Genomic DNA, 23,358 nt, shown 5'->3' on the forward strand with positions numbered 1-23,358 from the left:
AAGATCTTACTAAAACACTAATTTTATTATCTCGCATAGTGTTCTGGAATAGTAAAAATATTTTTTTTCATAATACTAAACTTAATATTAAGGTTTTTGGAAGGATGAAAGAAGAAGAAGTGTTCGAAGAAAACAATATGTGTCTAGTTCGGTAAAAATTGTCAAAAAAGTCGCACATACTTACAATATTGTCACGTACTAGTTCTATGATCTAAGTACATATAAAGAAGTGAAAGAGGTACATATAAAAAAGTATAAAAGGTGAGAGAAGAATATAGTAATGTAAAAATAAAGAGAGTTAAAATTACCTACTAAAATAGGTGAGAAATTAAAAGAAGATGAGATGATGCATGTGAAAGCTGAAAGAGAAAAAAAAAGTATATGAAAAAGAAGAAAAAAATAACAAATTAAAAGTTACAAGTATAAAATTAAAAAAATAAAAAAAAACTACAACATTTTATAATTTTTTTTTAAAAAAATAAAGGTCTACTTATATATAAAAAAAAAAAAGATGTATATCATGAGCTTTTTTTTTGTTTTTTTTTTTCAGATTTCAACGGATCCATGTCGTCAGTGGTGGGGTATATGGACATTTTTTATTTTTATTTTCAGATTTCAACGGCGTCAGTGGTGGGGTATGTGGACATTTTTTTTGTTTTCTTTTTCAGATTTCAACGGATCCATGTCGTCAGTGGTGGGGCATATGGACAGAAGAAATGATTATTAATCAGGTGCTATAGTACCAAATGATTTAAACAGCAAGTAGTCGAGCGGTAGGTATTGATTACGTATCGGAGATTAATTACATTTATCAGTAATGGTGGATACTCTTATGAAAAAAAAAAAAAAAAATTGACTCGCATTAGGTCAGGGTGCTACTGCTGATTAAAACATTATATAAGCGAAGCCATTGGTGGTGAAGGAGACAAAGCAATAATGGGTTCAATGAGCAGGAACCAAAAAGAAATTGATGAGATGTTTGAGGGCCAAAATCTTTTGTATATGCAGTCATGTGCGCACCTAAGACCCATGTGTCTTAAGTGGGCTATTCAACTAGGTATTCCCGACATAATATCCAACCACGGCAAACCCATTACTCTTCCCGAGTTGGTCTCAGCTCTTCAAATTCCACCAGCCAAAGGTTGTTTTGTGCATCGGTTCATGCGTTTTTTGGCACACAATGGAATCTTTGATATCCATGAGGGCCAAAAATATAATCATGAACTAACATATGCTCTAACACCTGCATCAAAGCTTCTAGTGAGTGGTAGTGACCATTGTTTAACTCCATTGGTTCTGGGCATCACTGATCCACATATGATGAGTAAATACCATCACTTCGGGGAGTGGATTCGTGGGGAGGACCCCACACTGCATGAGACAGCCTTTGGCACAAGCCTTTGGGAATATCTTGAGAAAAAACCTGCCTATTTGAGTCTCTTCCATGAGTCTATGGCAAGTGATTCCCAAATGCTAGGGTTGGCACTCAAAAATTGCATTTCAGTTTTTGAGGGGCTAGATTCCATTGTGGATGTGGGGGGTGGAACTGGAACTGCAGCCAGAATTATCTGTGAGAAATTTCCTAAGTTAGAATGTATTGTGTTTGACCGTCCTGAGGTTGTGGTAAACTTGACTGGAGCCAATAATTTGAGGTTCGTTGGTGGTGACATGTTCAAACTTATCCCTCAAGCTGATGCAGTTCTACTCAAGGTCCAAATATTTTACTGATTTGACTAATTAAGAAAAGAATATCAGGCTAGCAACACTCTAATATTTTTTTTTTCTATTATTAGTTATATATTAGAAATGATAAACTTTATGAATCTTGGATATCATTTATTAAATAGTTGTTTGGTTTCTCGTCTAAAGCTCTTAGACCCTAAAAGATGTGAAAACACTAAATTACTAAGAGTAGTTTTTGCCTTCAACGTGAAAGTTGGACATGAGTCTATTTAGACATGACAAAGTTTCAAACACAAATTTTTTTCTCATGATTTAGTAAGATTCACACAAATTTATGATTTGCAACTAATATATAGTAGTAACTATAACAAAGAAAGTATTATAGAGAATTTCGATCACAATTTTTCAAAAAGAATTAATACTGCATTAGGGCATATTTCTCAACTGTTTATCTTTTTCTACTTTCTTTGCAGTTGGTTTTACATGATTGGAATGACGAAAAGTGCATTAAGATACTGGAAAAGTGTAAAGATTCTATTTCAGGCAAAGGCAATGGAGGGAAAGTGATTATCATAGATATAGTGATAAATGAAAAGTTAGATCACCAAGATATGACTCAAACAAAGCTCTGTCAGGATATATCTATGATGACCATTAATGGAAAAGAGCGAACTGAAGAAGAATGGAAGCATCTCTTCATTGAAGCAGGATTCAAACACTACAAAATATTTCCCATTTTGGGTTTTAGATCTCTTATTGAGGTTTTTCCTTAGGAAAAACATATTATTTAGGCAGTTTGGGATCCATATCATGATCACCACTAATTTTATTCTATATGACACAGTTAAGTATTATTAGTGTTTCGTATAAATAAAAAAGTTTAAATAAGTGTTGAATAACAGATATTGGTGGTTTTAAACTGCCTAGTAATTTTTCCTATCCTTAACGAATGTTTTATGTGGTAAATGAAATAATGTTACAAGATATTGTAATGATGTATTTAGCAATTAGCATTTACATGTTGTTTTGTGAGATAGGACCGTCAACTTTGTGAGTCCTTGTTTCTCACACTGTCACGTGGTTAAATGTTTATGTATGAATTTCTCCTTCCTATTTAGCAAAAATAATTTGAATAAACTTCATGCTCAATCATATACTTGTAAGCCGTAACAATGAATTATTTGTCGCTAGTATCTTTGGCTCATTCTTAATCATGTCCCAAGTTTATGAGACTTTATTGGAGCCAATTAATAAATCATGTCAAATTTGTGATATATATTGAGGGACTTGAAAGACCCAGTACAGCAATGGACAACCTAAGCAGATGCATCACGATTAATTTTGAGAAGTCATATGATCAACTCTGAAAAATTGGACGCCAAAAGAAACTTGAACATAAGAATATACGTTATAGGGAGTTACCTTAATCTACTATGAAGGGAAGATTTGCGTCAACTGAGATATTATCCGGTCTAAAAATTACCTGTGCAAAAAGATTTATTTAGCATCTCTATGTATTTTATTTAAAATATAATATAAATAAAATAATCAAATTAAGTAATAATTAGTTAATAATATTAGTATTTGTCCTTAAAAAAATGTTAGGATTTGAGTAGTTACATATAGGTAAGTTATGAGTTGTTGGAATAGAAGTAACCTCTTATTAGAAGAGAAGGAAAATGACATTGAAAATTGTGTAAAAGAAATGCATATAATTGTTATATTTACTACTGTAAGAAGTACTCCATGTCTTTGTATACTATGTCTTTGTATACTATGTTTAAAAACACTGAGTAGTTAATTATATAGAGATTCAAATAATTTTGGGCACAATATATTATCAATAATACATATAAAAACGACGGTTTATTTAGTGTATATACTTTTTAGCTAATTTTATTTTTAAAAATAAAAATTAATATTAAAAATTAATTATTTATATAAATATAAAATTTTAATTGAGTCTTTAAAATTTAAAGATCAGATATAATATTAATTAATTTAATAAATATTAATAAATTTTTAAATATTTTTATTAAATAAAATATAAAGATATAAAAATGTCTCGACTCTATTAATTATAATAAAATAAAGATAATAAAAAGATATTTAACGGTGTTATCTTTATTAATATAGATATAAACGAATCTATTCTTGTTGTATATATTAGTAGAAAGAAATAAGCATTCCCAGTCTCTACATGTTTTTAAATGAAAATACGAAGATAAAAATAATGGCTTGAGCGTGATTACATGAAGAAAGTGAGGTTGAAATGTAAGTTTATGGAGAATAAATAAAAAAAATAGTGAGATAGGTGCAGTTTAAAGTTAAAAGATAAACATGTACACTAAATATATATATATCGGTATAAAAGTTAGATTTTAATATTATTCAGTCAAATATCTGTTTTTTTTTTGTTGCATTATTTTAACTATTTGTTGTTATTAAAAAACATATATTTGTTGTTAGTATCTTTAGGCCCGGCTGCAAAATAATTATTTGTTCCAGACTTCCAGTATTTTATTAGATAAGTTCTTTTGGTAGGTGGGATCTGGACCACGTAAACCTATATTTATATTTATTAAAGAGGCAGGTTTGACAGAGAGTCTATGTATAGATAGATTTGGGAAAGAAATTAGTGTTATAGTCAAAAGATAAAATACGAGGGTTTCTAGTTGATTGGTTTAGTAGTGACAAATATGGTAAGAAGTAAACCTAATTTCATATTACGTGTATCACTCAATCTTGGAAATTCTCCACTTCCATCCTCTAAAATACAATCAGGTCCCCATCGTTACATTTTCTTCCTTTAGTCTATGTTATTATGAAGCACTTAATTGATACCATTGGTGAAGTGCTTGTAACTTGTAAGTGGTCATTGAACCATCATGAAACTCCACCGTCACATGAAGCATCTTACTTTTAATATATTAATTGAGATAATATTATATTTTAAGTGATATTTCAAAATATTAATAATTATTGTTTATTGTTTTATTTTTAACATTTCTTTATAAATAAGTTAGTAAGGCTAGGGTTGTTTTATTTCACAAATTAATTTGTGCGTCTTGTGATGTAAAGAGGGGAGAAAATTAGAGGTAGTTGGAGAAGAGTTCAGAGATCCGAACTAAGATTTTAGCTAGTGTCTATCAAGATAAGGGAGGAGTGAGAATCTCACTCCAAGGTGTGGATTATTTGTTGGATAATGGGAATGTCCCTTAATCCTGTAGATTGTGTATGTATGTACGTGTGAGGGATTAAACCCAAATCTTGCTTTTGATTGTAATGTGTATATGATGTCTCTTTGAATTTCTAAACATGTTATTATATTATAAATGTGCTTTATATCTATGAATTTGTCTCTACTTATGAATCTATGTGTGTCTTTGGATTCTCAAGAAAATTCTAAGGATGTGTGTAATCAATTATTGGAGAAAGTATTGCATGTAGTAATTACTTATATTAAGAACAAATTAATTAGAACATAAAACCCTCCTTTTTAACATGAATTCATGTAAGTGGTGAGATTTGCTTTGTGAGTGAATCACAAATTTTGTAGAACAAAAATTACTGATATCACATTAGGTGCCATCATGGGCTCATTGAGCATAGAAACTTGAAATGCTTGTGACATCATTGACGTCGGACGTGAGCTTAGTCGCATAGAAACTTGAAATGCTTGTGACATCATTGACGTCGGACGTGAGCTTGGTCACGTAGAGCATGGGAGTTCTAAGGGCTCTCTTTCGTGATTTTGTCGAGCATGGAAACAGTCACATCAAACATAATTTTTCTAAAGCCTCGTGGCCTCGATCACACTAGGTGTAGGGCACCCTATGCTAGACGTTTTCCTCTACCTACGACTGATATTTGTAGAACTGTGAATTTAATTAAATTAGCATCGATTAATGAATTACATGAATTAGTTGAATGAGTTAGTGAGTTATCTGTGTAATGTGAAATAAGTGGAAATTAAGTAACTGATGTGAATACTTGATCTGTGGAATATGAGAAGTAATTATGTGATAAGTATAAGTGTAACTTAACAAGGATGTGACTTGTGAAATATGAAATAATGTGAATGTGAAATTGTGACCGTGCATGAGAGTGTATATGTCATACATCATTTGCATAAAGTATTTTTATATGATGGGCACAATGTGAAATATGCTATTAGAAAAGGTTTCCCTTGTGTAAAAGCTTGGAGATTCCATGACCTTGGGGATAGTTAGGTTTGTGAGCCCCGATCCCACCACTTTGTGTGCATGGGGTGAAACGTGGTCAACATAACTATCCTAACGTGTCATTAGTGTATTTTTTCCTAGTGTAAAGTGTTGTGATAACTTGATCTGGCATGAAGTCTTTGGCTGGTCAGCCTTCAAATAAGGATAAATGTGTTTTACTATAGCGTCACATGCATATAATTAGGAGAGTCTTGTCCTTGCATAAACATAGTATAGCCTTGTATATTAAACTGCGTTGTTTATATATGATGGCATGTGGTATGATAGAAAGTGAGTGAATGATTGTTGTTTTACTACTACATTATTATGGATATATTATTGTTGTTGATTATATGTATGGTCATGTTATATATTTTGTTCATGTATAGTTATCGGTCATTTTCTACACCGATAGTGGAAGTGAGATATCTTTTCACTCCCCTTTTCCTATATATATTTTTTTATTTGTTATGCATGTGACTTTAAACTTGGAGGAATTTGAATTGTTGATGAAATTGCTCTAATAGAATGTGACACCAGAGTTTTGGTCAAAGATTGTTTTTCTATTATATTGCATTAATAATTTTAGTTTCTTTTCTTATAAAATGTTTTTGCTTTATTTGTTATTATTTGTAATTCCTTATTTAGTTTTTAGTTTTGTTAGTTTTATAGTTTCGAATGTGGTACCTTTGGCCTGTAGTTTTGGTTAATTAATGAAGTATTTTTCAGACACATTATTTTATATTATTGAATGTGTGCATGAGAGATAAAGGATGTCACATCACTTAATATTGAAGTAACTAAAGTATTCATCCAATTGAAGCCTATGAATGAAAAAATTAAACTAAGTTGAATTGAATTAAATTAATGGTGAATTGTTCCAAAATATAAACTATAAAAATTGAATAGTTCTCCTGAAAAACTAAAATGAACCATTCTTATAAAGTTGAATTAAATTGAACTATTTAAAAATTGAATTGGATTATAAAAACTAAACTATTTTTATAACAAAATGAAAGTTAAAGGTGTAAAAAATGACTCAACTTGATGGACTAACCAATCTGGTTGGGCCCAATGAGCTAATTGAACTAGATTGGGTCACTAATTTCTCGACTCAAAGTATATTAGATCTATTTGGTCTAGTATTTTTTTATTATTTTCCTTTGTTAAATTTAAATAAAACTAAAAAATAAAACAAATTGAGTCGATTTGTCTTGTCTAGGCGAACCAATGAGCAAAAATAGTTCAAATCAAAGTATTTAAACAATTTAGTTTAAAACATTAAAATAATTTAGTTCAATTCAAACTTTTGATACGTAGTGCAATTCACATGAACTAATTGCCAATTCAAGTGAACCATTTTTTTTAATTCAGTACAGTTTCTAGAAGTGGTCAGGTGAGTTCAATTATTTAATCTACACCTATGGCAAATCCCTCTATATTAGAGAAAAACAATTAATATACAAGGATTATTTATTTATTTATTTGATCTTGTGAAAGTAGTTGAGACATTCAACCTTGATAAATATTTGTTAAACTTGTAGGAGATATATTTAAATTTATAAGTATATCTTATAAGTTTTGTAAATTCTTTTGACTTAATTTAATATGTTTTTAAAATTTAAATCACTTTAAACTTATTCTAATTAGTGAAGCCGATGTACTTGGTACCTTTATATGTATAAACAGAAAATTACTTAATTTACATGTTGTTGTGGTGTGATGCTTTGGAAGAAATTCATCCATAGTAGTTGGTAGATTGAGAAAAAAATATAAGAAAAAAAAGTTATTTTAGAGGAATGGGTAGTTACTAATTGAAGTGGGTAGTTATTTTAGAGGAGTTAAAGGGTAAAAGGATATGTAGAGTAAGGAAATATAAACTAATTTTATTGAAGATTAATAATATGTTTTAAGGAAAAAATAGGAAAGTAAATGTGAAGACCAAATAGGTTAGTATTTCCTTTATTTATTAATATAGATAATTTAATTTAAATGTTTTTAATTTCTTAAATTTAAGATTAATTTATTTTTAGTCTCTCAAATTTAAAATAATTATTTTTCATCTTTGTAATTTTTAAATGTATTATTTTAATTCATCATATCACTAATAATATATTTGAAAGTAACAGTTATGTGATAATATTTGATATATTTTTTTAACAAAATTTAAGTATAAAGATTAAAATATTTTTTTTAAATTGTAAAAAGATAAATTATAAATTTAAAGAATTAAAAATAATTTTATCTTAAATTTTAACGAGAAAAAATATAATAATTTTGAATTCAAATTTATGCATAAATTCTCCCTTATTGAGTCAGCCCATTAATGGTATAAGTATAACTTGGGCCAGTTTACTGAAGCAGACTCAAATTTCCCATTAAAAAAACACCCAAACTAGAGAGTGAAGACCAAAGACTAGACAGACAAAGCAAAGTGATGGAAGTGACAAGTGTTGTTCACTCAGTTGGATTTCTGCATTCACCAACACACATTCAAAGGCTTAACGGTAAACCTTTCTTCCTCTCCACAAGACCAAGGAAAGTGAATCTTCCTCTTCCATGTCACCAATATCCAAACTACTTGAGCAATGCCAAAAGTGGTTGTAGTGATAGAACAAGTGTCATATTCAACTCCACTTCTGCTACTTCCACAGCAACCTCTGCTGCTGAGGGATCCCTCTCTGAGGCGGAAAAGATAAAGCAAAGGTGCCTCAAATGGCAGTGGAAGGGTCAGTATTCCATCAACTACTTTGTTTCTTCTGATTCTCCTCAGAAGTTGCTTGACAATCAACCTCCTCTGTTACTTGTTCATGGCTTCGGTGCCTCCATTCCTCACTGGCGCAGGTAATTTAGCATCATAACTAGTCATATGTCCATGTTTTATCACTTCTGATTTTGCTGTTTTCTCATCCACCCATTTTTTCCTTTTTAGATACTATTTGTCCTTGCTTATTTATCACTTTTATATGGTAAGCTGGTAGCCACATAAAAAAGGGTTGATAATAAAAAGTAATTTGTGCATAGTAAGTAGGTAGGCAATGGATTGTTTCACCAAGAAGATGATAATATCACCCTTTCCACCCTTGAATTATATCCATAACTTCAATTTCTGACCCAAATTAAAATTTGTTCAATTTTACAATGAAGTTTATTAGGAAATGCATACAGTGCCTTAATTTTAAGTTTTTTTTTATTGGAATTGTGAATCACCCTTTTTCCATCAAAGATGCAGAATCCCCTCCTTGTGTTCACGTTCCTCCCTTTTCCCATTTTTCAATTCCATTGGAATTCACCAACTTCAAGTATCTGCAGGCAGATAGGGTTGACAAAGAAAAGAAGAAACATTAGTGTGACCACGTTAATTATAAGCTCTCATTAAGCTTGCATTGGATGTAAATTGCTTTCAGAAATTCTTAACAGGATATAAGTAAGGATATTTAGATTCCAAACCTTAAATCCTATCAATATTCATTAGAATTCAGATGGAATCTGAGTATCTCCCCTATCTCAGTTAAATTAGATTCATGGTAAAAATGCTGATGAAATGCTTGTACTTGGTAGTGATCTATCTGACCATATATTGAACTTTGGTGTTGACTTGTTGACCCTCAAGCAAATTCAATTCCAACTAAATGAATTTTCTTACTCGGTTAATGTGAGATTCTAATCAAGCATTTTGGTTACATTTGTAGTTTTTTTTCTAATTATAATAATAATAATAATAATAATAATAATAATTATTATTATTATTATTATTATTATTTTTACTTACTCTCCAACAATGTAGTCATCGTTAGTTTTTTTTTTATTCTTCAGGAATATCAAGACACTGGCCCAGAATTATACTGTTTATGCTATTGATCTTCTTGGTTTTGGTGCTTCAGATAAGCCTCCAGGCTTTCAATATACCATGGAAACATGGGCTCAGGTATTTATTTGTTGGGTTTTAATTGAGATCAACTCTCCAGCATCACAAATTTACCTTGTACCCGGTATTCACTGTAAACAGTTGATCTTGGATTTCTTGAATGAAGTTATTCAAAAGCCAACTGTACTAATAGGAAACTCAGTTGGAAGTCTAGCTTGTCTGATTGCTGCCTCAGGTATGTTTGATTCGTCCCCTAGTGGCAGGAGATGTAACCTGAATTTCTGTTTAACAGTTAAACATATAGAGTTTGCTTTAGAAACTTCTTTTTTACCTTATCTTTGAATTATAGTCTCCAACCAGATTCAAGTCAAACTCTTGTTAGAGGCATTGTGCTGTTAAATTGTGCTGGTGGCATGAACAACAAAGCAATTGTAGATGACTGGAGGATCAAGTTACTACTACCCTTGCTTTGGCTGATTGATTTTTTACTGAAGCAAAAGGGAATTGCCTCAGCAATTTTTGAGAGGGTTAAACAAAGGTATTCTCTTCAGGTTAGGCCATAATTTCCCTCAAATGTTTAAAGAGTCAACCTAATATTGAATTGCTTGCATGCAGAGAGAATTTGAGAGACGTTTTGAGTTCAGTGTATGGAAACAAGGAGTCTGTGGATGAAGAATTGGTGGAGGTAACACTTTGTTGTTTACTTGTTTTGTTTTTAGAGCCTATTTAGATACAATCTCAAAAGAAATTTTAAGAGCTTCTCTGCTGAAAAAAAAGAGTTTATTTTTTTATTTTTATTTTTCATTTTTTAGTAGAGAAACTTTTTTGAGCTTGTATTTAAACACACTCTTAATCACCATTTCTTAGACAACATTTACATGGAATTCACATTTGATTCTGAAAATGTAGATCATAAGGGAACCAGCTAATAGTCCAGGGGCCTTAGATGCATTTGTGTCCATTGTAACGGGGCCACCGGGGCCGAATCCGGTGTTGTTGATGCCTAAAATTTCCATGCCTGTTTTGCTTTTATGGGGAGATGAAGATCCTTTCACTCCAATTGATGGACCTGTTGGCAAGTACTTTTCTTCATTGCCTTCTCAACAAGAAAATGTTAAACTCTTCTTGCTTGAAGGGGTTGGACATTGTCCCCATGATGATAGACCTGACTTGGTACATGAAAAATTGCTTCCCTGGTTGGCCAGTCTTTTTTAAGTTCACAATAAAGTGTGAACTGTAAAGTACTCACAAGCTGCATGCAACAATTGTTGAAACCTTCATTGTTTAATCGGTGACTCCATCATCTATAACTGCCACATACAAATACAATACATCTGTGTAGATTATGTTCATAATTTTATTTGTATATCAGATATTTTGGATTTATAAATAATAAGAACGGGATTAATTTGAGGATATAAATACTTGCCACAAACACGACCTGCCTTGAAACGATTAAACTATAATAATAATATAATTAATAATAAAATTAAGCATCTTTCCATCAGTATGATATTTTAGATCTTAATTTTTTTACTTTTAATGCTCTTGACACTATAACTATTATGTATTCTCAATACTTAAAGAAGTTTACAATAGTTACTCGCTCAATCGTTCTATTTAATCATTGAGCTAGACCTTTTACGATTTAATTAATCTAAAATGTGCTTGGCGTATTTTTTATTTAAAGAAAAGGAGAATACGAGGTTAAAAATAAAATGGCAGGGTGAAAGGAAGATTAGATACCAATTTTTCATCTTTAGTGAAACCTGCCATGCTGTGTTCCCATTGTCCCATCTTTAAAATTAAATAAATAAATAAGACAAACACCGAATACAAAAAGAGAAGACATGTGTGAAAGTGCCCAAAAATTTCTAAAATAGCTATAGTCCGATGAATGTATTACTGTACCATTATGTTAACAAAACAACACATGAAGCCTCTGGAACATGTTGGAAAACTCTTGCACCTCCTTCACGTATTCCAAATTAAGGTAGAACTTTCTTCATTTCTCTACACTGACACTCTCTCTTTTCGCTCTGCATGCTGTATATATGTACTTATGTCACAGCGTGCTCGAAGGCATAACATTTCAGTACCATACTCCAACCAAGTTGCCACCATTATCCATCATTGTCTACCACTACTTGTTCCCTTAGTAATATCAATGAGGCTACAACACCTCAACTTGTTCTTTTTGTTGCTCTTTGTTGCCAAAGCAAATGGGTCTCTGCTCCCATTCATAGATCCTCCCAGCACTCTCTTGACCGATCTGTGGTCTGATCGCTTCCCTGACCCATTTCGCGTGCTGGAACAAATTCCATTTGGGATTGAGAAAGATGAAGCATCCACGGCCATGTCACCTGCTAGAGTGGACTGGAAGGAGACCCCAGAGGGGCATGTTATAATGATTGATGTGCCGGGGTTGAAGAGAGAAGAGATAAAGATAGAGGTGGAAGAGAATAGGGTGCTGAGGGTGAGTGGTGAAAGGAAGAGGGAGGAGGAGAAGAAGGGGGATCACTGGCACAGAGTGGAGAGGTCCTGTGGCAAGTTCTGGAGGCAGTTCAGGTTGCCACAAAATGTGGACTTGGATAGTGTCAAGGCTAGGCTGGAGAATGGGGTGCTTAGTTTGACACTTGATAAGTTGTCACCTGATAAGATCAAGGGTCCCAGGGTGGTGAGCATTGCTGGGGAGGATCACCAACAAGCCAGGCTCAACAGTGATGGGGCCACTGCCAAGCAGGAGCTTTGAATTAGTTGGTGCTGGTGCATGATCATGTTGGTTCCTCTGAGTATCACTTCATGATGATCACTGGTAGAAAGGGAAAACGCTTTGTAATACTCTGTTTGAATTGTGAATAAAAGGGTTCTGTAGAAAAACTAAGAGAGACGAGTAACACTAAAATTGTGGGTGATCGTAGCAACTCACTGTGATTTTTATTGAATAAGAGATGACCTTTAAATAGCCATTGTACAACGTACTGAATTAACAAGAAGATAATAAAATATCTTATCAAATCAAAACTTACCAAAAAACTATCTTATCTAATCTGAAACAAAATAACTCAAAATCAAATAATTCCAGATAACTAAATCGGATATCCCGGATATCTTGGATATCTCGAATATCTCGGATATCTCGGATATCTCTAGAAATTTAAGATTATCCAACAAAACTCCCCCATAATCTTAAATTTCTCCTTCTTCTTTCATTTCGATGCTTCTTCCACCAGAGCGCGATACTCCTCTGTGTACCATGGCCCCGCGAGCCATGCAACGTCCAGCACCCCCTGCGTCGAGGTGGCCGATGCCTCTTTTGGGACACAAAAATACCCGTTGCTCTTTGGTCCACCTTTAAACCCAGAAAGTACTTCATGATGTCCAAATCGGTCATCACAAACTCCCTCTTCACTTCTTTAAACTCCTCAACTAGCTCAGCTTTACTTCCCATCTCACTCTTCTCAATTGATCCGATCTCCTCATCCGTTGCTTTCTTCCATCTTTCATCAAGTACCACCTCTTTAGATTTTATGTCTTCTGTTCTTGTCAATAGACATACTACATGTAACTCGTCAGTGGAGTTGTAGATGTCTTGCTCCTTTGCTTTGTACTCGGACGAGCTCGGAAAACTTGTTCTTGAATACCCAACACCACGTAGTCCATGCACCAACTCCTTCTTTGATAGCTCGGTCAAACCTCCAATGTTTAAATGCCCAAAACGAGAATGCCTCATCATTGCTTCATCCTTCACGTCTAGCTTTAAGCACTTATTTTGAATGATGTTCATCTCCAGTTTATACATCCGATTCTTTTTCATCTCCACTCGGGCTATTAAACGATCATGCTTGTCCTTCAAATAAAGCACTCGATCCTTCATCAGAACCGAGTTTCCTTTCTCCATCATCTGCCCCATGCTTAAGATGTTATTCTTAAGCTCGGGAACGTAGTAGACATTCCTTATTTCTCCAACTCGTCCATCCTTCTGTATAAACTTGATGGTTCCACGCCCTTTTACCGCCACCTTGGAATCATCCCCAAATGACACGAATCCAGCCCTTACCTTGATGAGTTCATTGAAGAAACTTTCTTCTCCACACATATGATTGCTCGCTCCAGTGTCCAAATACCAGATCGAGTTGTTTAGGCAACTCGAATCAAGCTCGGCTTCTGACTTCTCATATGAGCTTGGAGGCTCAATTGTTGATCTCTCGACGCAACTCAAGTTTAGCTGGACCTCGGAGGCACAACTCGGACGTAGCTTGGTCTCCGAGCTCTGCGTCATCATCAAAATTCCTGCTTCCTCGTCCTCTTCTTCTGTGAGAAGATTCTTCCCTTTTTCTTCACTTCGGCTTTTAGCTCGGCAATACTTTGCTATGTGACCGTATTTGCCACAGTTGTAGCAATTTGCCGATCTGCATTCCTTTGCGTAGTGGCCGAGTTTGCCACACTTATAACATTCCACCTCGGACCTTGGCTGACTTCCTTGGCTACGATCACCTCGTCCTTGTCCACCTCCATGGTCACCTCGTCCTCGACCTCGTCCTTGATCACCTCCATGATCACCTCGTCCTTTGCCTCGTCCTCCATGATCACCTCGTCCTTGTCCTCCTGATCTTCGGCCCTGAGTGTTCCGAGTTTCATTCAAATCAAGTTGCGCCTGTAATGCTTGATCAAGAGTATTCTTCATCTTCCTCCTCCTTTGTTCGTGGGCTTCGAGTGACCCAGCGAGCTCTTCCACTGAGAGAACTGACAAGTCCTTTGACTCCTCAATTACGCATGCAATACTCTCGAAATCATCTGTTAATGATCTCAAGATTTTCTCCACAATTCTACTTGCTGGCATTGGCTCCCCATTCCTTCCTAGTTGGTTAGCCACCTTCTCCACCCGAGTTATGTACTCGGATACTTGTTCCTTATCCTCCATCTTCAAACTCTCAAACTCTCCTCGGAGAGTTTGAAGTCGGATCTGTCTGACACGGTGGTTACCTCTGTGCGCAACCTCTAAGATCTTCCATGCTTCCTTTGAAGATGCAGCGTTTGCAATCTTCTCGAAACCTGACTCATCCACGGCATTGTACAAAAAATACAAAGCTGATTTGTCCTTCACTCGTGTCTTTTTCAATGCGGCAATCTGAGCCACAGATTGGTCTTCGTCCTCCTCGGGTTCTTGGAACCCCTTCTCCACTATGTCCCATAGACTTTGGGAACCCAACAGGGTCTTCATTTGTAAACACCAATTATCATAATTGGTTTTCTTTGACAGTTGTGGTACGGTCATTCCATTCACAACCTTTGCCATTACTCTCTCTTTCTTCTCTCTTCCCCCTTCACAGGCGCACACTGTTTTCCTCTCACACTCGGCACTCAGAGCATATAGCTCTGATACCAATTTGTAGAAAAACTAAGAGAGACGAGTAACACTAAAATTGTGGGTGATCGTAGCAACTCACTGTGATTTTTATTGAATAAGAGATGACCTTTAAATAGCCATTGTACAACGTACTGAATTAACAAGAAGATAATAAAATATCTTATCAAATCAAAACTTACCAAAAAACTATCTTATCTAATCTGAAACAAAATAACTCAAAATCAAATAATTCCAGATAACTAAATCGGATATCCCGGATATCTTGGATATCTCGAATATCTCGGATATCTCAGATATCTCTAGAAATTTAAGATTATCCAACAGGTTCCACCAAGACCTTTGGTGGAGTGGGTTACTCACTTGTTAATCTTTGCTGATGATGAGTGTGTCCAGTAATGTACAAGCTTTCCTAAGTATCCTAATCTATGAGGAGTTTTCTTATTGTATACGATCTCTAGCAGTTTTATTTTCTTTGCATACTTTCTTTTGAGAAAGTCTAAAATTCATTTATGATTTGAAGTTCGCAAGATAACAGTCATTGATTCAATAAGTTTAACAACGATTATTAAAATAATTTTTTATATCATAGTTTAAATAAAATTTTCAAAATTTACCTGTAAGGTAAAATTACTCTTTCACTTATATAAACGAATTATCTAAAGTGCTTAAAAAATTTACTTGGAAGGTAGAATTACTCTTTTACTTATTATATATACACGAATTATCTAACGTACTTGAAGCAAAAGCGGCAGGAGGGATACAAACATACATTAGTACTTGCATTTATTCTTATGTCTTGGCACGTGGAAATGGAATGAACATGTAAAGAAACAAAACTAAAAATGAAGTGATTTCTACTTTTCTAGTTTCTGTAATCAATCACCATTCACATCAAAACCAAAAGATGATTACGAAATTACCCATCAGTGAAGAACCTAGAATTCATAATCCCAAAAATTATAAAAAAAGAAAAAAATCAATCTAAATTAATAAGATAAATGAAATGAAACATTTTGAAATATTAAGGAGGAAACTTAAAATTAAGATTGTTTTTGTCTCCTTATCGTTCCGTGTGAAAAGCGTAAATAAATGAAATTAACAGGAACGGGTCCCGAAGCCGTTTTCCTTATCCTTGTTTCTGGTTCCTAACCCAAGGCAGGCATTCTGAGTTAATCTTAATTCCATAACTAGTAGCTTTCTTCTCTCTCTATGTCTCGAATACTCTTCTCCGCATGGAACAAGAAGAAGCTGCAACTCAACTTATTAACACCAACTCTTTTTTCTTGTTCTTCACACACCCACTTCTCCAACGCTCACGGTGGCGGTGGCGCCAATAGAGGGCTTCTCCGGCCCACTTTGAGACTCTACAGTAGTAGCAGTGGGGAGCCTCCAGAGGATTGGCCGCCTACGCACACTCCTCCCACAGTCAATTTCATTCGGGCCTCTGGGCCCAGGGACGACGACAACACGGGTTGGGTCGGGGGGTCCAATTTGGGTAAGGATTTTCCAACTCCAAAGGAAATCTGCGAGGGTCTCAACAAGTTTGTTATTGGGCAAGAGAGGGCAAAGAAGGTGCTCTCAGTTGCTGTTTATAACCACTACAAAAGAATATACCACGCCTCTTTGCACAACGGGTTTGTTCTTTTCTTTTGCTATCCCTATCATGTTGCACTTTAATATTCTTTTTTGTTGCTCAAGTGTTGGTTTTAATACTAGGTCAGGGGCAGATGCATTGGATGACGAGGATAATGTGGAGCTAGAAAAGAGTAACGTTCTCTTGATGGGTCCAACGGGTTCAGGTATATATACAGACTTTTGCTTATTAATTGTTTCCACATTGTTTTTCCCTTTTCTTCTTACCACTTTCTAAAATTGCTGTATGAGTATGGCTGCTGTGCTGATCTAATTTCCATCAAATAGGGAAGACATTACTTGCCAAAACACTAGCTCGTTTTGTCAATGTTCCGTTTGTCATTGCCGATGCAACTACACTAACACAGGCAAGTATGAATACATTGATGGGGTCGTGTTAGAGTTGAGCAGGATCAACTTAAATGACAATAATCTATCTAAATTTGTGTGCCTTGTATTTGAATTTTCAAGTTGTTAAGTGATAAGATGTTATGCTAATTGGAATATTAAATTTTCTTCTATGTCGGTATGTTCAGATTGTGTTAGCTATTTTTTATTTGGTTCCATGGTTCACTCAAGGTTTCATTGTCCTTGGACAAAAGTTCTGTTTTGGTGGTATTGATCTAGATGGGTAAATGTTCTAATTTGCAGGCTGGTTATGTTGGAGAAGATGTCGAATCAATATTGTATAAACTACTTGCGGTATGTGAGTTATTCTGTATAAGTATAATTTTTTGTAAAAATTGAAATGAACAAGGTTTTTCTTCATGTTTAAAAATGTCCAGCCACCCTCCTAAATTTCATACATTTACAATTACAAGCATATATCACATTTTCTCCCCATTATTTTGATTAACTTTACCATGCTTCCTATATTTGTTTCTGGGCTGATCTATGTAATGATCCCTATATTTGGTGCTTTTTCTTGTTTCTAGCAGATAATTTGCATGTACATGTTAGGAAGCTAGTGAGAGTTTAACTTAATCTCCTTATCAACTGTGGAAAAGGATTGTCCATGGTCTTTTTCAAGATGTGTTGCTATACAAATGCATGTAGTATAAATATTTTTTTGTCATAAATTACTGCTATGTTTATATTACATTTGCTTTCTTTTCAATCTCTGATGGTTGGAATACTTTTGTTATTAAACTCTACTTGCGTATAATTTTATATTTTTCTTTGTCAAGTTTGTTTTTAGACTTTTCAGAACATATCTTATGTTTTTTTTAGTCTACTTTCCATCTCTTTGTTACAATTTTATTTTTCCCAAATAGGCAGCAGAGTTCAATGTTCATGCTGCTCAACAAGGGATTGTTTACATTGATGAAGTGGACAAGATAACTAAGAAGGTTCTTTGCTAATTTAGTTAGCTAAGTTTATAAATGTGAGTCCACTATGGCTTGTAATTTTTTAACTGTTATATATTATAGGCTGAGAGCTTGAATATTAGCCGGGATGTTTCTGGTGAAGGTGTTCAGCAGGCACTATTAAAAATGCTTGAAGGAACTGTAAGTAAAATAATTCCAGAATACAGTTGTTGATAATTGGTTTACTTCTTTGTAAAGGAAGTGCTAAGTGAACTCATTGAGTACTCTACTTATCTCGTGTTTAATATCCCTTAAATAATGACCATAAGAAGGTAAATATCTTGTGTGTTCTAAAAGTAAATTGTTCAACATGATAAGTAATTTTTTTGCACAGGTTCTCAGTCATTCCATTTTGATCTTTTATTCCCTCATTTATGCAAGGTTATTTAACATATAATTGATGTATTAATGGTACTGTCAAATATATTAACAAAAAAAGTATATTCTTTTGCTTGGTGGGATCTGAGTTTTGAGATTCAAAGGAAAAAATGTTTAAAGAGACTATTAATTTGGAGGATGCTGGCTTTTGTTATTAAGGGAAAGTTGTATTGCAAAGATATAAGACATGCAACATTGCACGACACTGAATGTTGGACATAAAATGTCAACCGAGAGATGAGAATGTTGCATTAAATGAGTGCACAAGATAGGCAAGATAAGATTATGAATGGGTAGTGCCTATTGTATAAAAAAAATGGTAGAATCTCACCTTAAGTGGTCTGCACAAGTGTGAAGAAAGCCTGTGGATGTCCCAGTTAGGAGAGTAGATCAAATGTGTTGACCGTGCTGTTGTTAGTGGTGCAAAAGAGATTTTAGTGACTTGGGACTTATATTATTAAGTTTTAGGCAATGGGACCCCCGGTGGGAGTCATTTGGCACTCCTTGATATGTTCGTGCCTTTTTCTAGTCCTTCACCTTGAGGGCAAGGTGAAACTTTTGGGGCTGAGTACTGATAGGTACTCATAGTCATTAGTTACTTAGTTACATTGGCTAATTAATTAGGTTATACGGCTGAAATAATGAGCAAGACATGTTGTCTATAAATAAGAGGAGAGGTTGATTGAGAGATCTATTTTTCTGTTTAAAAAGGATTATACTCTCAGAGTGGGGAGAGAACATGGCCTCTAAAATACCCTTAATATTCAATAAAATTCAACTTTGCAAATCTATTTGTCTTTTTTCTAGTTTGTGATCCAGTTTATATCAGTGGATAAAATTATTGTAGCATCACCTGTCTGTTTCTAGCAACTTTGTCATTTTTTTACAAATCAATCAATAGCTTGTAATTGTAATATTGTATTAAATGTTTCAGAAAAAATAATATGCTGTAGGATGTTTACTGCCATTCTAATAGTATCCTGAACTTGGGATGATTTCTTATGGTCTAGATAATAAATGTTCCCGAGAAAGGAGCAAGGAAGCATCCACGAGGTGATAACATACAGGTATGTTTTGGAAAGTGTAACATCTGTCATTTGTTTTATAGTTTGTACTTGGTTATGATATGATATGAAAATTTTCTTGTCTGGTATGTTTTTGTGGGCTGTCTTTGTATCTTGAATTGAAACACTTCAGAATTATGCATTTATTTATTTGAATAATTTATGATTTTTAAAGACCAAACAACCACCTAGTTAACTGAAGAGAACCAATGCATAGACACATCAGAGGCTATAGGTGATTTGAGGATAATTAGGAACATGAAAATGTGGGATGGATTCTTTCTTTAGGAACTCTTTCATTCCCTTAGCAAGTATTTGTCAAAATTTTGTGAATGTCAGACTTTCAGTTAGCTTCAATGATCACCTATTCACCCAGTACAGTATGCATGTGATTCTAGAATCATTGTCTTTTTTTTTTTTTTTTTGCATAACTGTCCACTCATTTTTTTATGATATGCAGATTGACACAAAGAACATTCTTTTTATATGTGGGGGAGCATTTGTTGATCTTGAAAAAACCATTTCAGAGAGGTATTTTTTTGTCTTGCAAGAATATTCGTTGGCTGATGTTCTGCATGTCTTAGATTATGCTAGACTTTTCATCAAATTTTGATTATTTGTGAAATAAACTAGACGACAAGATTCTTCAATTGGTTTTGGAGCACCAGTCCGTGCCAATATGAGAACTGGCGGAGTTACAAATGCTACAGTCACATCATCTTTACTTGAATCGGTGAGAATTGACTATGATTGTCTGTATGAAATTTTTTGTTTCTCTTCTGGTGAACTAGATTGGTAGATACTTTGAGCAATTAAAGCTGATAAATCATACACTTAAGCTATTATGTTGTGCAATTGGCCACTTCTGCTTCTACAGCAGTAGAGAAGAACACAGAAGTTAAAGAATAAAATTATTTTAGCCAATAACCTTCCAAATGCATCTAAAAGTAGCATTATTTATTTTCAGGTGGAAAGTTCTGATCTTATTGCATATGGTCTCATACCAGAGTTTATAGGACGATTTCCGATCTTAATTAGCTTGTCAGCTCTAACTGAAGACCAACTTATGCAGGTATTATACTCATTATTCATATCTTTGATTATGTAGCTTTTCCTGCTTCTCTAGTAGTTTAGTGCACCAAGGCCTAATTCTGCTTCTTCTGTTATGATTATCGTTCTGTTTTCTCACTCATTGTTGACACACACATACATACCAGGTCATTTTAGTTTTCTAAAGGCATTATCTATGAATATCTCCAATTTTATAAGGGATTTTTTTAAAAATAATATATTTTCGTAAAATCTAGATGTTAATATGGCTATTGCCTTTTGGATTCAATAAATAATGTAATGAATGACAATATGGCCATCTGACTTGTGCCAGTGCTTGGTTCTTATTTAGTTTACGAGATGCAAAAGGAACAAGAAATTAGGATGGGGATACGGAAAGTTCATAATGGATTTGTACCTTGAGGGTATTGATTCGTGAAGATCTCTTCATATGTGTTGGAATAGAGAAAAACAAATGCAACAGATGCTGAAACCATGTCTTGACTACACAACAGATTTTTTTATTTTTTATTTTTTTATTATATAGACTTAATGCAATAAATACAAATAAAATAGGAGATAATATTTCTAATTACATGATATGATAGACCTATAATTACAAAGGTCCTAATTAAATAAGGAAACAAGTCATAAAATTGAAAATAAAAAATAAATTCAAACATATCATCTAGGGTACTCTAAAATTTTCTAAGATATAAAATAATGTTATCAAATATTTCTCAGATTTTTCAACAATATGTACAAAAGAAGCATGAGATTCTTTCTGGTGGTCGTCTAATTCGACATCCATATATTCTTTTTAATTGAATAAAAAAGAAGTGTGACTGGCATTGAGAAATCTGATGTTTTTATGAATATGCTGCTTACATAGGTGTATCTTAGTCTAAAATTCTGACTTTTGTCTTTTTTATTTTTTTGAGAGGGCTGACTTTTGTCTTGTTTCCTATTTAATTTTAAATGAATATGGACAACCTATTTTAGAATTTAGAGAAATTTCTAGATTTTGCATGGATATCTGGTCATATGACTATTGAAATGTTGGTTTTACAGGTCCTCACAGAACCAAAAAATGCTCTGGCCAAGCAGTACAAGAAATTATTTAACATGAATAATGTGAGCAATTCTTCCTTATTCTCTATAAATACATATCGTTTATGGGAGTTTCTATGTTTGAGTGTATGTGGTGTGAAAACTTCAGCATAGCAGTTATCATTATATCTGGATTGAAGAAGGGATTGATTGACTAGTTGCCTATGGTAGACCTAATCTAATATTTACTCATAAGTCATAATATATCTTTTCTTTCAAATTATATAATTAATTACTCTTTAGAAGTCTACTTGAACCTCCCCTCCCCGAGTGAACTAGTTTTTTATGGTCTTCGGTACCATTTGGTGTTGGTGTTAGCTAGGTCAAACCTGATCAGCTTATTTCAGAATCATTCAAACTGTACTCTCTTTCTTGTCTACCCTTCCACCAATTTTGATTTGTACGAGTGTTTAATATACTTGTTATGCCTGCAAGAGTGATGGGGAGTGTGGCTTTAAGAAAGGTAAATTTGTCTGAAACTTTACTCCTGAACTTCAGGTAAAGCTACACTTCACAGAGAAAGCTCTGAGATTGATAGCAAAAAAGGCAATGGCAAAAAATACTGGTGCCAGGGGTTTAAGAGCCCTACTGGAAAGCATTTTAACTGAAGCCATGTTTGAGGTATGAAAAAGTTTTTTTATGACTATCATTGATCCCTTTGATCTTCACCTAATTCATTGAATGCTTGTATGCACCAGATTCCAGATGTTAAAGTGGGAAATGAACTGATTGATGCAGTTGTTGTTGACGAGGAGTCAGTAGGATCAGTAAATGCCCCTGGGTGTGGAGGAAAAATTCTCTGTGGAAGTGGTGCTTTGGAGCTGTGCCTAGCCAAGATGGAGGGTTCGGAGGTATGATATTGCATCTGAATGCATGCATGTTAAAGCTTTAGATTTATCTTTTTGTGCTGGCATCCTGTCCAAGTTACCTTGTGAACTCCCTGTTAATAATAAAGTATTTCATACAGACGTCTTCATTTATTTGCAGCAGTGTTGAGCTATGAGAATGTGATAAGGTGATATTTTGCTTCATGTATTGCAGGTTAACGGTGACGTAGCTGAACCAGACTTACAAGAGGGGGAATCGGAGATTTCATCAAGAGCCATGAGCATGTAATATTATATTTACCACAATCAAGGTGTATAATTTATCATTGTCAATGTCATCTGTAAAAATCACATTCATAATTTGCTGTAATTATTCCTTGTATAACAGTGTAGCTTCTGTTTTAAGTTCATTGGATAGGAAGGATATAGAAAAATGAAGGATGTAGCATTGCTAATTTAGGCAGCACGTCATCCAAAATATAAGAGGAATGTTAGCAATATTATGGCGATTTTCTTTTCTGCTGCCCTGGTAATATTAAGGGGAGGAATGTTAACAAAATCCATCTATTTCTAGCTTACTCTTTACTAGTATTAGTTAAAATTCTTGTGGTTTTCACTTTTCACTAGTCTGGAAACAAAATTAATTAATGGAGAATGGAATTCATTTATTTAGTAGGATTATTATAAATTTTCACCTAATATAAGAGTGTTACAAAACGTGCTAGCATTTCTCAAAGGATCACTGAAAGCTCGGACTGATTATGTTGCACCCCTCCCCCTCTTTA

At 33.9% G+C, this 23,358-nt stretch overlaps 5 protein-coding genes across 7 annotated transcripts; 4 read left to right on the plus strand and 1 right to left on the minus strand.

Moving 5' to 3' along the window:
* The first annotated feature begins 902 nt into the window (after positions 1–902).
* LOC109795035 (isoflavone-7-O-methyltransferase 6) lies at positions 903–2,837 on the plus strand. The gene is made up of 2 exons (XM_020354442.3): positions 903–1,710; positions 2,157–2,837. The coding sequence occupies exons 1-2, from the start codon at positions 937–939 to the stop codon at positions 2,454–2,456; spliced, it is 1,074 nt and encodes a 357-aa protein (XP_020210031.1). The 5' UTR covers positions 903–936; the 3' UTR covers positions 2,457–2,837.
* Positions 2,838–8,263: 5,426 nt separating this feature from the next.
* LOC109790366 (alpha/beta-Hydrolases superfamily protein) lies at positions 8,264–11,196 on the plus strand. Its single transcript, XM_020349505.3, has 6 exons — positions 8,264–8,750; positions 9,723–9,834; positions 9,916–10,009; positions 10,135–10,312; positions 10,390–10,459; positions 10,684–11,196. The coding sequence occupies exons 1-6, from the start codon at positions 8,344–8,346 to the stop codon at positions 10,987–10,989; spliced, it is 1,167 nt and encodes a 388-aa protein (XP_020205094.1). The 5' UTR covers positions 8,264–8,343; the 3' UTR covers positions 10,990–11,196.
* A 605-nt stretch (positions 11,197–11,801) lies between these two features.
* LOC109793844 (22.0 kDa class IV heat shock protein) lies at positions 11,802–15,591 on the plus strand. Its single transcript, XM_083059844.1, has 2 exons — positions 11,802–12,640; positions 15,470–15,591. Exon 1 carries the CDS (start codon positions 11,837–11,839, stop codon positions 12,524–12,526), a length of 690 nt encoding a protein of 229 aa, XP_082915970.1. The 5' UTR covers positions 11,802–11,836; the 3' UTR covers positions 12,527–12,640; positions 15,470–15,591.
* On the minus strand, positions 12,570–15,073 carry LOC145950045 (uncharacterized). Its single transcript, XM_083060967.1, has 3 exons — positions 14,608–15,073; positions 13,108–14,145; positions 12,570–12,586 (listed from the first exon to the last, which is right to left on the minus strand). The coding sequence occupies exons 1-3, from the start codon at positions 15,071–15,073 to the stop codon at positions 12,570–12,572; spliced, it is 1,521 nt and encodes a 506-aa protein (XP_082917093.1).
* Positions 15,592–16,223: 632 nt separating the features above from the next.
* LOC109791750 (CLP protease regulatory subunit CLPX1, mitochondrial) lies at positions 16,224–23,151 on the plus strand. Of its 3 annotated transcripts, none has more exons than XM_020351095.3 (14): positions 16,225–16,779; positions 16,862–16,944; positions 17,066–17,145; positions 17,429–17,479; positions 18,052–18,126; positions 18,208–18,285; positions 19,533–19,589; positions 20,047–20,117; positions 20,220–20,319; positions 20,554–20,658; positions 21,708–21,770; positions 22,245–22,367; positions 22,445–22,597; positions 22,788–23,151. In XM_020351095.3, the coding sequence occupies exons 1-14, from the start codon at positions 16,355–16,357 to the stop codon at positions 22,860–22,862; spliced, it is 1,539 nt and encodes a 512-aa protein (XP_020206684.1). In that variant the 5' UTR covers positions 16,225–16,354; the 3' UTR covers positions 22,863–23,151. The 3 variants fall into 3 exon arrangements, with proteins under 3 accessions (XP_082915967.1, XP_020206684.1, XP_082915968.1); XM_083059842.1 differs by having other exon boundaries at positions 16,645–16,779; positions 16,867–16,944; XM_083059841.1 differs by lacking the exon at positions 18,052–18,126 and having other exon boundaries at positions 16,224–16,779.
* The last annotated feature ends 207 nt before the right edge of the window (positions 23,152–23,358 follow it).

This window comes from Cajanus cajan, chromosome 7, assembly GCF_000230855.2.
Source record: "Cajanus cajan strain Asha chromosome 7, NIPB_CcT2T_4, whole genome shotgun sequence".
Taxonomy (NCBI): Eukaryota; Viridiplantae; Streptophyta; class Magnoliopsida; order Fabales; family Fabaceae; genus Cajanus; species Cajanus cajan.

What these genes read in the sequence shown, in the direction of transcription:
- LOC109795035 (XM_020354442.3), top strand. Translation starts at nt 937, where the DNA reads ATGGGTTCAATGAGCAGGAACCAAAAAGAAATTGATGAGATGTTTGAG. An exon ending in CTGATGCAGTTCTACTCAAG is followed by an intron (nt 1,711 to 2,156) that starts GTCCAAATATTT and finishes CTTTCTTTGCAG; the next exon opens with TTGGTTTTACATGATTGGAA.
- LOC109790366 (XM_020349505.3), top strand. Translation starts at nt 8,344, where the DNA reads ATGGAAGTGACAAGTGTTGTTCACTCAGTTGGATTTCTGCATTCACCA. An exon ending in TTGTCTGATTGCTGCCTCAG is followed by an intron (nt 10,010 to 10,134) that starts GTATGTTTGATT and finishes GTCTCCAACCAG; the next exon opens with ATTCAAGTCAAACTCTTGTT. An exon ending in TGGATGAAGAATTGGTGGAG is followed by an intron (nt 10,460 to 10,683) that starts GTAACACTTTGT and finishes CTGAAAATGTAG; the next exon opens with ATCATAAGGGAACCAGCTAA.
- LOC109793844 (XM_083059844.1), top strand. Translation starts at nt 11,837, where the DNA reads ATGTCACAGCGTGCTCGAAGGCATAACATTTCAGTACCATACTCCAAC.
- LOC145950045 (XM_083060967.1), bottom strand. Translation starts at nt 15,073, where the DNA reads ATGGCAAAGGTTGTGAATGGAATGACCGTACCACAACTGTCAAAGAAA. An exon ending in TGGGGAGCCAATGCCAGCAA is followed by an intron (nt 14,146 to 14,607) that starts GTAGAATTGTGG and finishes ACGGTCACATAG; the next exon opens with CAAAGTATTGCCGAGCTAAA.
- LOC109791750 (XM_020351095.3), top strand. Translation starts at nt 16,355, where the DNA reads ATGTCTCGAATACTCTTCTCCGCATGGAACAAGAAGAAGCTGCAACTC. An exon ending in CATCATCTTTACTTGAATCG is followed by an intron (nt 20,320 to 20,553) that starts GTGAGAATTGAC and finishes ATTTATTTTCAG; the next exon opens with GTGGAAAGTTCTGATCTTAT. An exon ending in CCAAGATGGAGGGTTCGGAG is followed by an intron (nt 22,598 to 22,787) that starts GTATGATATTGC and finishes CATGTATTGCAG; the next exon opens with GTTAACGGTGACGTAGCTGA.